General features: G+C 36.5%; 1 protein-coding gene across 6 annotated transcripts; it reads left to right on the top strand.

Annotated features, from left to right (window-relative positions):
* The first annotated feature begins 298 nt into the window (after positions 1–298).
* LOC142526269 (protein REDUCED CHLOROPLAST COVERAGE 1-like) lies at positions 299–14,802 on the top strand. Of its 6 annotated transcripts, XM_075630537.1 has the most exons (25): positions 299–453; positions 942–1,060; positions 1,140–1,201; positions 1,799–1,891; positions 2,780–2,852; positions 2,939–3,301; positions 3,916–3,980; positions 4,057–4,188; positions 4,600–4,641; positions 4,754–5,278; positions 5,382–5,539; positions 5,810–6,341; positions 6,431–6,493; positions 6,579–6,680; positions 7,797–8,108; positions 8,576–8,668; positions 8,761–8,862; positions 9,124–9,228; positions 9,405–9,538; positions 10,461–10,644; positions 11,051–11,182; positions 11,465–11,577; positions 12,210–12,300; positions 12,597–13,908; positions 13,966–14,802. In XM_075630537.1, exons 2-25 carry the CDS (start codon positions 1,000–1,002, stop codon positions 14,784–14,786), a joined length of 5,670 nt encoding a protein of 1,889 aa, XP_075486652.1. In that variant the 5' UTR covers positions 299–453; positions 942–999; the 3' UTR covers positions 14,787–14,802. The 6 variants fall into 6 exon arrangements, with proteins under 6 accessions (XP_075486652.1, XP_075486650.1, XP_075486648.1 ...); XM_075630535.1 differs by having other exon boundaries at positions 970–1,060; positions 12,597–14,802; XM_075630533.1 differs by having other exon boundaries at positions 12,597–14,802.
* The last annotated feature ends 408 nt before the right edge of the window (positions 14,803–15,210 follow it).

Genomic DNA, 15,210 nt, shown 5'->3' with positions numbered 1-15,210 from the left:
CAAATTCATTGTTTAAATCTACAAAACTCAAGTAAACTCTATATATATCAAGTTACGCAATTTCAATTATAATTGTATGTTTTTAAATAAACTCAAAATAAATCTTATTTGAAATTCATCACTCAAATATTTAGTTCAAAATCATATCCATATATCCAAGGGGCAATAATAAATCTAAACCCAATTAAAAGTTCTCATATTAAAATGATAAACATCGAGTATGCCTATTGGACAGAAGCTGCCATACAATTCTGACCATTAAATCTCAACCCTTCCTCCCTTATCACACCCCCACCCCACCCCACCCCCTTGTATATCTCTTTCATTTTGCCTCTTCCAATATTCTCCCTCCCTCTGTCTCTCAAGCTCTCTTTTAATGGTGCACTGCGATATCTGCACATCATCCAAATACTGAACCTAGCTCCACCGGTGTACAACCATCTATTGACCAAGGTACAACCTCGCCCGCGTACTGCAGATATCATTTCTTCATGACTGCTTTCCTGGATATAAATATAAATGAATACCGATTTTAAGTAACCCTTGCATCAATCCTAGCCGGGATTACACTTTGTCGCAATCTTGAATTGAAATCTGCTATAAATTGGTTTAACTCTTAATTATTACCTTGCAGTAAGCACTACTGTTTCTTATGTGTGTGTATATATATATATATTACATCTGCGTACGTAAATATGTATTTGGCAATTATTTTTCTTCATTCTTTAATTGTTGTTCTTGTGTAAAAAGTTGTTAAAACATATATATAGTTGGGTTAATGTTAAATATTATAATATTCCTGCCTCACAAAAGCTTATCTGTAATATTCTCAAAACAACATTAATAGGAATAGACTAGCTCATTTTTCTTTTTTCTGGAAAAATGCGTGGAATTTTGTTTAGTTTTGTCGATTTTTCAAGTATTATGAAATTGAAATTCAGTGCAGTCAATACATTTTCGAAATTTAAGGTTAGTTAAGGAGCTAGCTCAAGTTTCAGAATGGCACCAAAGAACGCTCGGGGCAAGCCCAAGGGTGACAAGAAGAAGAAAGACGAGAAGGGTAATTTTTTTTTATTTGCTTGTTTTATTTCGTTGGAAAATATTATATATTTACATATATTTGATGCTTTAATATGCAGTTCTTCCAGTTGTGTTGGATATCAAAGTTAGCCTCACAGACGAATCTCGTGTTGTTTTGAAGGTTTGTTACCCTAGCTAGCTACACCATTTTTTTTAAAAAAAAAGATTAATTCACACAAAATAATATGTAAATACCTTGGAACTCTCTCTTTTTTTATTTTCATTTTTTTGAAAATATTCTACGTACGTACTTTGGAAGATAAGAGAGATTGCATGAACATAAAAAAAATTCACTTATCGTCTAGACTCCGTTGGTATATTAAAATATTAAGTTTTGCATCCTAGTTTATTTAAAAAAATAGTATATATAGTTTTGGTTATATGCTGCTCACCAATCGTGCTAATCTCTCTGCGCCGATCAATGAGGTGACATTCATCTATTTAATGTATACTTTAGATATATTTCATCAAATACAATAGAAAAGTGATACCTCGTTGATAAACACGAATATATATATATATATATATATATAATTCTCACCACTACCCAGTTTACTAGAACTGGTGCAGCATTTTAAATTTTGGATTTATCTATAATTTACTTATTTCATTTACAAGAAAGGACATCTAGCCATCTGGGCAATGTGATTTTTACGACATTTATACATAAGTGAGTTCTAAGTTTCTTTTTTTTTTTCTCTGTGTTCTTGTCGAACAGGGAATATCAACTGACAAAATAATAGATGTTCGTCAACTGTTGTTAGTTAACACATTAACGTGCCATATCACCAACTTCTCCCTATGTCACGAGGTAAATTGTTCTCCTTCTGGTAGTTAATCTAATCGAGATCATAAATTTAGGACAATGTCTCGAGTTTAAAAGACTCAACTGTAATGAACTGTTTCCCATCTAAAAATAAAATAACACCAAATTTATGTATTCTTAAAGGAGTTGTGCTTAAATACATGATTAAATATTGATTAAGCATCTTGTGAGACGATCTCAAATATCTTTATTCGTGAAACTGGTCAGCCATGCTCATATTCACAATAAAAAATAATAATTTTGATATAAAAAATAATATTTTTTCATGAGTGACATAAATAGAATACGTTTAACAAAATTGACCCATGAGACCGTCTCACAAGAGTTCTATGTTAACTATTTTATTATGTTTTAAGTTGTAGAACTTTGTGTTCGATTGCGAGGCGTTAAAATTGTGTTTGATTGTACATGTTGAACTACATTTATATTTTCCAAAAAAATAAAAATAAAAACCTTAATAAATCATTATAAGATTGATTTTTCCAAACGAATAATGTCCATATGCATATACTTATAAGATAAATGTTGTAAATAGAAAAGAAAAAACGAAAAAAATGTTCGGACTATGAGTTGTTTTATAACAATTTTATTCATTTTTCGAACGAGTACATCTTTAATGATGCATTGAATCCATTAATAAGGGTGTAATACTAAAGAAATATTTCTTTTAACACATAGGGTTGGTTAATCCGACACAGTAAATTAGATTTATTTATGTTAATCAATCTTATGTTTATTTCATACGAAACTAATGTGTGTGTGTGTGTGTATATATATAACAAAACCTAATGGATATAGCTATATATGAGAGAGCCCAATTAGATTCCAGAATTTGAGCTCACTAGATTTCCTGGATGGCCCATTAAATTACAGGTCAGGGGCCCACAACTGAAAGACACCGTGGACGTGTCCGCACTGAAACCCTGCACCCTCACGCTAGTCGAAGGTTAAAATAAAAAACTATGACACGTAGGACCAAAAAAATGAAATTCCTATTTTATCCCTAACTCTTTGGATTTCTCCTTATCCCAGAGGACTACGATGAAGAGAGCGCCACGGCGCACGTTAGAAGGCTGTTGGACATCGTCTCCAGCACGACTTCGTTTGGGCCGTCGGGGAACAAGGACCATTCCTCCTCGGCCTCCACATTCACGGACGGTGACACTGTAAAGAATGTGCGAGGTGTGCAGGATGCCAAGCTCTCGAGGAAATCGAGTACATCTCAAAGCTCAAACAGTAAAAAAGACAGCTCTTCGCCTCCGTCGTCACTGGCGGAGGCGAAGTACGCATCTTCGGCGTTGGTTGACGGAGAAGGGGAGATGAATAACATTTCACCCAACCTGGGGAACTTCTACGAGTTCTTCTCTCTCTCTCATCTCACACCTCCACTTCAATGTAAATCTTTTTCCTTCTTCTATCACTTCTTAATAGATTCTATCTTGCATGGGAGTGGATCATGGATTGGAATGAAGTGAAAAAGATCGATTCTTTCGACCTCGCCATCGTCCTAAACCTGACTTCAGTTAATATGTACATACACATATATACACACACACACACACACACACAGAGAGTTAGTTTCTCATGTCGTGAGCTTTCTACTTGAGGTCAATTTCAGTATTTAATAATTTAACTCACTCTGGGCCCGCCTTTTTTTTTTTTTGGAAGAAGGCCCACCTCTGTTTTATGTGTATGTAAATTACTGAAGTACATCGATGATCTATTAATAACATTTACTTGTTCGAAATATACATTTTTCTTCTGTTTGCAATTTAAATATAACTGTAATTATCTTGAACGAAACTTTCAATCTTCAAGGGGACGACAGAAGATGTGTGGAGTGTGCAATTTATCAAGTGTTGGCATTTATCCAAAATTTTGCCGAATGAGTTAGTGTCGGACCTTGGAAGTTGCTAGGGAAAAACAAGTTGTTTTTTTTCTTTTCTTGAATTATATCTAGCCTTAGTGGGAATGCACACTTATGGATATGTGATTCACGACTGTGTCAGTTATAAGGTTGGGCATGAAGAAAACTGGTGGAGTTTTAGGGACTGATCATCTTTTCACTCTTGAAGTAAGTCCCTTGAAGCTTTTACTTAAATGGAGGCATAACGATAACAGAATATTCTGCTTTTTTTTTTTTTTTGCAGGTTAAGTTGTGCAACGGGAAATTGATTCTTGTAGAAGCTTCCAGAAAAGGTTTTTGTAGCACTGGAAAGCAGCAAATTCTTTGTCACAATCTGCTTGACCTGTTGAGACAACTCAGCAGAGCCTTTGATAATGTCAGTCCCATACTTTCTTGGTTATTTTTTTATGTTAGCCTCGCATTTGATTGCTGTTATCCTTAAAATGCTCTGCATTGATATTTTGGTTCTTTGCTTATGTTATTAACTTTAAATTTCCATCAAGTGGATTACTGTCAGCGTGCTAATCCCTTTAATCATCCTTGTTATCCCCTGTTCTGAGCTGTAATTTTTTATAAACTGGGCTGTGGCAGCATTTCGTAACAGATTATGGTGCATTACTGTGGCGAGATTCCTGGAACGTGTGCAATAGTTGCCCTCACTATCTAGTCTTCTCTCATTAGAGTGCATTTCTGAAGATGGCTTAAAATTTTTACTAACTGTGATGCACTTCTTTTGGTGCCTGAAGCAATTTTTGAGACCTGATAAATCTTCTTATCTCCATTTCAGGCTTACAGTGTACTCATGAAAGCATTTTCAGAAAGAAATAAGGTAAAAGCATCGGTACCTTGGATTCTCTGAATCAACAGCCTTTTTGCCACATCTTTCTTTTTGCGTCAAGTTTTACATTATTCGCGACTGAATTACCTTTTCGTTACTGCAGTATGGGAACCTACCTTTTGGCTTCAGATCCAACACATGGCTTGTCCCTCCTGCTGCTGCACAATCACCATCTGCATTTCCTCCTCTGCCTTCAGAGGATGAAAACTGGGGAGGAAATGGAGGTGGTCTAGGCAGAGATGGAAAAAGTGACCTGCTACCTTATGGAAATGGATTTTTGTCTATCGTGTCGCTGCCATGCCAAACAGCTGAGGAGAGGCAGATACGAGATAGAAAAGCCTTTCTTCTTCACAGTTTATTTGTAGATGTTGCTATTTTTAAAGCTATTGCAGCTGTGAAACATGTCATGAAAAATCGAGATTTAATTCATTCTGCTTTGGACAGTCAAATTATCCATGCTGAGAAAGTTGGGGGTTTATGCATTTCTGTAACCAAAGATGCTTCTAATGCTAGCTGCAAAGTGGATACTAAGATTGATGGACAAGCAGCTATTGGGATGGAACCCAAAAAATTGGGTGAAAGAAACCTGCTTAAGGGAATCACAGCTGATGAAAATACTGCTGCTCATGTAAGATTCAAAGGACTTGAGGAAAGAAAGCTGTTTATTCAACATGTTTTGCTTGTCGTTTGTCAAATCTTATAATCAAGAAGTTTGTGTATGTTGACTGCAGGATATTTCTACCCTAGGGGTTGTGAACATAAAGTTTTGCGGTTATATAGCGAGCGTGAAAGTGCAAGGGATTGACGGTGTAAATGTGAATCCTAATTCACAAAGCCTGGAGTTTCTTGATCAGCCAGATGGTGGCGCTAATGCCCTCAACATTAACAGGTTTATTTACTAAATATTCCCATAATTATGCTAATCAGCACATAATTTCTAAAATGAGATTCATTTGCTATTTCCTCTTTAGGCAATGTTACGCCACTTCCACTCTGCACTCCGTATTAAGTGTTCCTAATTGAACTGGATAAGCTTTTATGATCAGCTTACATTTATTCTGGGTTTATTTCACACTACTAGTTTACAGTGTATGCTATCTCTCGGTCTCTAGTATTCACTTAGAAATGATTTTGTTACTTTAATCTTGTATATTTGCAGTTTGAGGCTGCTTCTTCATGAAAATGACATTCCAAAACAAAATAAGTTAACCCAGAATTCACCTTTGTTAAAGGGTGATGATCTCTGTTCTTCCCAAGCTTTTGTTGAGAGAATATTGGAGGACAGTCTTTCAAAGCTTCGGGAAGAGGAAACTTGTACAGATGCTTTTGTGAGATGGGAACTTGGAGCCTGCTGGGTACAGCATATACAAGATCAGAAAAAAACAGAAAAAGAGAAGAAGACATCTCATGACAAGGCCAAAAATGAGTTGAAGGTTGAGGGACTAGGAACACCTCTTAAATCCCTTAAAAGCAAAAAGAAGACTTCAGATAAAAGTACTGCAATACCAAAATCTGAAAATTTCAAGTCAACTGCAGATGAAGTGAAGGATGAAGCTGAGAAGAAGGTGAAAATTGTGACAGAATCTCAGTTTGATACTGAAACACCTGAAAGTGAACTTATGCTAAAAACGTTGTTGTCTGATGCTGCCTTTTCTCGATTAAAAGAGTCAGACACTGGACTTCACACTAAGGTATCATGTAATACTTAGTGGTTTTTAACTAAATGTTTTCTGGCATTTATTTTTGGAATATGTTTACTTACTTTTCTTATTGTTGGTAGTCGGTGCAAGAATTAGCTGAGTTATCCCAAAAGTATTATAATGATGTCGCCCTGCCAAAGCTGGTACTTTTGTTTTTTCCCTTTAATATGGAATTATATATCTTACTGAAAAATAGCATCTCTGGTCATTCTAAATTACGAAAGACAGGTTGCAGATTTTGGTTCATTGGAACTATCACCAGTGGATGGCCGGACACTAACTGATTTCATGCATACTAGAGGTCTTCGGATGCGTTCGCTTGGACAAGTTGTAAGTTACTCGTGGTGTTATTAACTCCTCTGTCCATACTACATGTTTGTCATTTTAGAAATTTGAGTTATCGTTTTTATATACCAAAAGAGAGGTCATTGCCTTTCATGTATAAATCAATTAGGGGTTCAAGAATTAGCTGAAATTGAGAATTTCAAATCCATGAGATAGATGGAATCTCTAGTAGTTTGGGGGATTCTTAAATCTATGGGTTTTAATCTTTTTCTATGATATCATTCGATTGTTTATGTATTTCCAATTTATTTCAAATTCTCCATGTTTGAAGTAGTTTACAATCCAGTCCTCCAAATCAATCATTTAATCCAAATGCAATCTAAAGCTACATTTGGATGCATGGATTTGGATTAAAAATAAATTTTAAGTAAGAGGATTTGAAAATGGATATGAAGTATGGAATTTTAATGGAAATCTCAAGTGCCAATTGGTGAACTATTAATATACGAGATTTTAATGGTGGATTTTAAGTTCTCAAATTTTTTCTCGTTGAATTTTAAAAAGGTAGGAATATAGTGAAGAGCACACATATTGCAACGTAGGATTTATTTGACCGGTCATGAGGACCTAGTGACCTACATCCAAGAAACATCGCCTGTAGGTTAAAAGTTTTATTAATGTCTCTTAGTTTAGATTATAACCATCACTTCTTCATATGGTTGATAATATATATTGGGTAATATGGTAGAAAATATTTTTTAAACCTAGATCGCATCATATCATATCATAGCATATAATATAAAAATACAATCTGGCCTAATATCAAATATAATTTTATGATATATTCTTCGATTTCTATTAGTTCTAACCATGAAATGTACCCGAGGATTAGGATGATTGAATTTGAATCCATGCAGCTCAAATTTGTCACCTCAAATGCACATAATTGAAATCAGATAATTTTCGTTGAGATGTTGAGTTCAAGAGTCATTGCATAGGATTTCATTATTTTATGTTTTCTTGTTTATAAAGACGGCATTATTAATTCCTTTCTAATATTTTGTGATGTCCGAATTCTAAAAATTATTTCTGATTTTACATGCAGTGTGGTGGGGAATAAAACCACACATTTTACTTAGAATGCATATTGTATTTTAACAGGTTAAGCTTTCAGAGAAGTTATCACACGTGCAGTTTCTTTGCATCCATGAGATGATAGTACGGGCTTTCAAGCATATTATGCAGGCAGTAATAGCTGCTGTCCACAAAACTGAAAACATCGCAGCAAGCATCGCAGCAGCTTTAAATTTGATGTTTGGATCTCCTGAAAGTGGACAACCAGGTCAGCATGTACATTCCCTTGTATGGGGATGGCTGCAAGTTTTTCTTAAGAAGAGATATGGATGGGATCTAATCAGCTCAAACTATAATGATGTGAGAAAATTTGCAATTCTTCGTGGTTTGTGCCATAAGGTATGCTGAATTTAAGTAGCCGGAGATTGGCAAGATCGTCACTTTTAGTTTCTGATGTTGATCCTTAAGATGTCACTTTCTTTTCCACATGAGGCTTTGACTTGCCTATATTTTAGGGATAGATAATTATACATATTCGTGAAAGAACTGTTGGATGTTCTCCATTAGAGAATCCCAAATGCAGTTCATTTGTTCAAAAACAAATGTGTAATTGAGTGCAAAATAAATTCTTCCTATCATGATTGTTGCGTATTGCCTGAGATAGTGGCTAGCAATTTGACTTCTACTGTCTCTCTCTCTCTCTCTCTCTCTCAATCATTCAACATGTTAGAAAGAAAAACTTTACCCCTTTTCATGCTGTCTGGCAAGAAAAAACAATGATATGGACCTGTTTTGTTTATTCCATTTCATATTGGCTGGAGATTAAGTATATAGTGCTTTAAAGTTTTTATATCCTATGTTTCTAGGTGGGTATTGAACTGGTATCAAGAGACTACAATATGGAATCTGCATGGCCTTTCCGAGTGGAAGACATTGTTAGTCTAGTACCAGTGCATAAGGTTATTTCAGACCTTTTAATTCATATGATGAGGTACCTTATATATTCTTGGTGTGTTATAGATGCAATAAATTTGTCATTGGTTTCATACAGCAAGCAGCATGCTCTTCTGCTGATGGACGCCAGCTCTTGGAATCTTCTAAAACAGCTCTTGATAAAGGAAAACTTGAAGAAGCTGTCGCCTATGGAACAAAGGTGGATTATAGATCACGTTCACAATAATTCCTTGTGTTTTTTATATCAACTTTAGTTAGGTTTCTTTCCGACTTCTTTACGGGTGATGACAAGGTTAGTAAACAATCTGTGGTAGAATTTTGTTTGGTTCATGAGTTAATATTTTCATGGTTTCAAATTACAACTAAAACAAAATTGAGTGGAAATGGCTATTATAAACACATTTCTTTTGTCTAATCTCTGAGGTTAATAATTAACTGAATGAATGCAACATAATCGTAGGCCCTTGTAAAGTTGGTTGCAGTATGTGGAGCCTATCATCGAATGACAGCTGGTGCGTACAGCCTTCTTGCCGTTGTTTTGTATCACACTGGAGACTTCAACCAGGTACATGCCCAGTCTGCTTTATTTTATTGCAGTGGCATCTAAGAAAAAACACTATCGGCCTGTTGTTATCCTAAGGCCAGTAGCATCTGTAAATCACCTACTAGATTGAATATATTCTCTAGTGTCTCACTGTTTAGAATATCTGCAATCCACTTTATTTTGTTGATCGTACACAGGCAACAATTTATCAGCAAAAAGCCTTGGATATCAACGAACGAGAACTAGGGCTTGATCATCCAGATACTATGAAAAGTTATGGGGATCTTGCTGTCTTCTATTATAGACTCCAACACACAGAACTCGCTCTCAAGTATGCGTTCTTGATTCATAGTCACCGTACCCTTTAAATTTGTCAAGTGTGATTTCGTAATGGTGAAGTTCATTTTCAAAAAATGTTTTTATATTTCAAAATTTAAATCTTGCATGTAAATGGTGCATGTCCAGGCTACACAAAAATATTCTGTTCGTTTATCTTGAAGAAACAAAAGTTTCCGTCATTTCTGTATTGCATAAGTGGAGTATGTAGCCATTGGCATTGATACGAAAATAACGGCATGTTCACTTTTTTTGTCTTATCAAAACAATTACTCTTTTTGTGTGAATTAAATTTGACAACTTAGAAGTCCTGTGATCCAGTCTGCCATATGAAGATAAACAGTGGGAACTTGGAGTGAAAAACATGTGCCTAAATTATTGTAAACACAGACTTCAAGTTTAGGACGTTTCTTGTAGGCTTAGCCTCCACATTTATCTCGGCTCAGGTGCTGATTGATATGGCTGAACATTGGAAAAATATGTATCATTTGAATAAAAATTGGCCTGTAAGGCAAGTTAGACCCTGGGAAAATGAGTGCTTGGATACATGTTGGCAAGTAAGAATGGAGCTCATTTATGCATGTGAGATGGTAAAATTATTCTGACGAAAATAAATTGTGAGGATTGTTTGAATTCACCAAGAGACTAATATTCCACTGGTCTGGAAGCATGATTGAGCAAAAAGGTAATTAGGCTGGGAAAGGGAACATGCCTAAAATGTTTGATCTGTTTACGTAACCGGAGTTACATCCCTTAAATCTACATTTAATTGCTGTAGAAGAACGATACTAACCATTTAGATATGTACGCGCGCGTGTGTGTGTGTTATTGTTTTCGAGCTTTTCCCTTTTGGAAACAAAGCTTTCTCTGAATGTATTTAGTAGTTTTACTTATGTGTTTCCTTTTTCATTGTATAGATATGTTAAACGAGCATTGTATTTGTTGCATCTTACATGTGGACCATCACACCCAAATACTGCTGCAACATACATAAATGTTGCTATGATGGAGGAAGGACTTGGTAATGTGCGTATTGCTCTGAGATACCTTCATAAAGCTCTGAAATGCAACCAAAGGCTTCTTGGACCAGATCATATTCAGGTCCTTGCAAATTTTGCTGAGATTTTTCTCATTTCATTTATAGAGACACGAGCTGTAATTTTGTGGCTTACTACTGAAAGCGTCACTGTTTACCTCCTTATCTCGTTCCAAAGCAATATGCTTTGTAGTTTTTTATGTGTATGTGATTAGGATCATAAGCATTTGTTTTTTCATTCTTCCTTCCAACATACAGAGAAAATGAAACACGTTCTTACAAGAGTTGTTTTCTTTTGTGGATTCTTTTGGAAATGCTGCCTGGGTTTGAATTTTCTATTTTCTATTTTCTCAACTTAGAATTCATTGGCCTTTTGTCCCTTCATGATGAATTATTCTTGTTCCAGTTGTTATGTGGACTTGTGTTAGCATGGTTTAAAAACGATATGCTAATTCATTTAGTGTTTTCCAGACAGCTGCTAGTTATCATGCCATCGCAATTGCCCTCTCCTTGATGGAAGCATATCCTTTGAGTGTTCAGCATGAACAAACAACCTTGCGGATACTTCGGGCAAAGCTAGGATCAGATGATCTTCGAACTCAGGTACTTTGATTTTTTTGAGTCCAGAATTGTATGACTGATCACAAGTTTTTGTGTTCTAGGTTTTTCATGCTTGTTAGCAGTAGAGGATGTGTAGACTTTTTATTGGTGTTTGAATGATGCAATTACTGGTGCTGATCACCATACTTTTCTTTTTACGACCTTGACTATCACATATCACTGAGTTTTAGCAATTATTTTGGAGGCTGTGGAGGAAACATTCTCTCTGTATCGATCCCTTCAAGGTTGTTACAATATTTGTGGGCCTCTTGTTTTTTCTTGCAGGATGCGGCTGCATGGCTCGAGTATTTTGAATCCAAGGCATTTGAGCAGCAAGAAGCTGCTCGAAATGGGACACGGAAGCCAGATGCTTCTATAGCCAGCAAGGGCCATCTAAGGTAAATCAACATTTTCTGGATGGTTTTTGAAATCAATGCATTTACCTCCCTGAACATGGAGGGAAACCTTTTTACCCTTTAACTAACATTATCAATAGATAAGTTGACTGGTGAACTCCATTGCTTGAATGTGTCCTATTCTCAGGATCCACGTCAATTTGATGAGAATAATTGCTTTATCAATGTGGGATGTGATCTTTCCCATCGTACCCACCCCTTCAGCTTTATTTCCTTTTGAGTGACTCAGAATATTGAGTTGTGGCTTTGGTTCTAATTTTAATGACATGCTGCCTGCATTTTGGTCCCTGGAAGTGAGGTTTCTTTTTGAAATTTCGAACCCCTTGCTGATAAGGGATGCACATTAAAATCAATGTGCAGTTAGAGTTTAAATGACTTTAAAGCCTGATAACCCTAGCAGAGAATGTGAAAAAGGCTAATATCTTTCTGTTGATTGGAAATAACTGCACTATGCTTTATGTTTTCTGGTGGTCTCATAGTTGCAAATTTTTCCTTAAAATAGACCTACCTTCTACAAATTGCATATTGCCTTCCTCTTCAGAGAAAGATTACATTTGGGAGATGGATGTTATTTCGTTCTTACTGATGATTTCTCCTGATGATTTCTCTTTCAGTGTATCAGATTTGCTCGACTACATTAATCCAAATCATGATGCAAAAGGGAAGGATGCTATGGGAGTAAAGAGAAGAAATTATGTTGCAAAGGTTAATATTTTTGCTTCTTTTATCGGTAAATTAATACACATTGATAAAAAAAAAGATACAACTACGCTGGACATATGTAGATTGTTACAAAGTTAAGCTAAGTAGCTATATACTCTCTGTGAGTGCCATTGTAGAACTTGAAAGTTATCCTGTCTCTATGAATTCATGGGTTTTTCTAAAGTTTATTATCGTACCATATGGAGTACCGTCTCTGAAAAATGATGTGCACTTTCACTTGATGACAAATATTCGTTTTTCAGAAGCACGCCTATTTTACATTTGTGTTTCATTTCTAGGCAAAGGAAATATCCCTGCAACAAAAGCTCGACTCAGATTTTGATGTGCTCCTGCTCCCAAAAGATGTCCGTAAGGAGGAGTCAGATGAAGACAAACAAGTCGCTAACTCTGATGTGGAGCCCAACTTGGACAATTTATCTTCCCCTCTGCCAATTCAGTCTGAAGAAAATATTCAGGTATATTCGGAGGAAAATACCACTCAGCTTGAACAGCCTTTGCCTGAGAAACCTGTAGAGAGAATGCCAGTGATTTCAAATGATATCCCATCTGAAGCTCATGCGGAAGCGGAAGATGGATGGCAGCCAGTTCAACGACCCAGATCAGCTGGTTTGCTTGGAAGACGAACAAGGCAGCGACGTCAGCACACTGTAAAGATGTTTGCTCATCAGAAGAAAGATTTAGTTGCTGAAGTGGATAATGGTGGACTTAAGCGTAACCTTCGAACCGGTAAATATTATGTGTTAAAGAAACAGGGGACTTCTCCAGAAAGTTTTGCGGAATATTATGTACCGAAGAATCAATCACCTGGAAATAAGTTCGGTAGGAAAATCATTAAAACTGTGGCATACAGAGTGAAGTCTGTGTCTTCATACCTCATGGATGCTGCTGTGGAGTCTGTTGATAATGAAGGTAAGACATTATTCTCTCCATCTGATGAAGGGTCGTCAACTTTTCTACCAAAAGAGACGGGAACAGTGGCAAAGAAAAGTTCAATAATTAGTTTGGGTGAGTCCCCATCATACAAGGAAGTAGCCCTGGCACCACCAGGTTCCATACCTATGTTGCAGGCAAAACTTCCCCAGAGTGACATGCAATGCAATAAGCAAGTTATAGAACATGGTGAGCAACAATATGAAACAGAAGAAATACACGAGTTGCTGGAATTAAAAGGAGAAAATCAGGAAGAGAAAATTGCGAATATAGTAGTTGACTACACAGAGAAATCAAAAGATGATACCGAGGCTTCAAACAAAGAAGAGGAATTTCAAGCAGATGATACTAAGAATTATGAAAACCTTGTGCCTGGGACTGAGAGTATTTCACCTGTTCAATCCAGTGGGAATGAGTGTAATCAAATGGATGAACAATGTTCATTGGCAGATAGCATACCAGATTCTGTACATTCTCCAGAAATCGGTACTTGTACTGCAGCTTCATTAAACACCATAGGACTTAATGATGACACAAAATTTAATTTGCAAGTGTTTGAAGCACTGAATGTAAAACATCCAGTTACAGGTCTGAATGACTCCAGAGAAGTTTCCAACAGGAAGTTGTCTGCAGCAGCGGCACCATTCAATCCATCAATAAGTGCTGCACGTGTTGCACCTTTGCCTTTGAATATTTCTCTCCCCTCTGGTCCAGGAGCCGTTCCACCTGTTGGGCCCTGGCGGATGAATATGACCCTTCATCCAGGTCCTGTTACTATTTTACCTAATTCAATGTGCTCTCCTCACCACCCATATCCGTCTCCCCCACCAACACCTAACATGATCCACCCATTGCCGTTTGTGTACCCTCCATATACTCAAACCCAAGCTATACCACCCAGCACTTTTCCAGTAACTAGTAGCCCATTTCATCCAAGTCATATTCCTTGGCAACGGAATATATGCTCCAACGGTTCAGAGTTTATTCCTATCACAGTTTGGCCTGGCTGCCATCCAATAGAATTTCCTTCCTCACCAACGGTGGTGGAATCAATTTCTGAACCCATAATGGAGACAAAGACGCGATCTATCAACTCTGAAAACCTAAATTTGGCACCTGATTTACCTGTGGATCTTGACGCAGAGAACGAGTCTAAGAAACAATTAGTTCTTCCAGCATCAGAAGCACTGGGAAACTTGAAAAATATGGACGTAATCAGATCTGAGAATGCAGACAATATTCATTGTTCAGTTAGTCCTTTAAACAGCAGTAATGGTTCCAATAAAAATGCCGACAGACACGACAATCATCCTGTGCGGAGACAGCAGCAGAAAGCTGACAATGATAAGACCTTCAATATTTTAGTTAGAGGAAGAAGGAACAGAAGGCAGATACTGAGAATGCCATTAAGTTTACTGAGAAGACCAAATAATTCACAGTCATTCAAAGTTGTTTGCAGTAGAGTAGTAAGGGAAACAGAACTTCCTAGATCTACCTGTTTTGATTCTAGTGAGACTAGTAATGCTAATGCAACATAAGGTCACTTTTATTACTGATTATAGTTCAAGCTGATTAAAAAGAAGTGGAAGTTATGTTACAACACACAAAAGTGGCAAATGCTGCCTTCGATATTTGGAGGTTCGTTTGAGTCCGGAGTGAGTTGCTGATTACTTGCAGGTTGGTTCCTTCAAGGGTTCTTTTTGTTCTAATCTCTCTCTCCTCCCTCTCTCTCTCTGTGGCTATTCGTATATTTTCCTGCATGATAAATATTATCCTCACTATTTATTTGTATGATTGCATTTTACGAAGAATTGCTAGCTGATTTTCTTAAATTTTATAAAGACAACACTTCATCATGCTCTTGGTAACCAGAGTAGCATTGGGGTTCCCATCGTTTTCAAAGTTAGCTTGGCTATGTTCACATATGCTTTGCATTAGATATGAGTTTGATGTAAAAGTTGA

Source organism: Primulina tabacum, chromosome 15 (assembly GCF_025594145.1).
Source record: "Primulina tabacum isolate GXHZ01 chromosome 15, ASM2559414v2, whole genome shotgun sequence".
Classification (NCBI taxonomy): Eukaryota; Viridiplantae; Streptophyta; class Magnoliopsida; order Lamiales; family Gesneriaceae; genus Primulina; species Primulina tabacum.
This window is presented reverse-complemented; position numbering and strand designations above follow the sequence as displayed.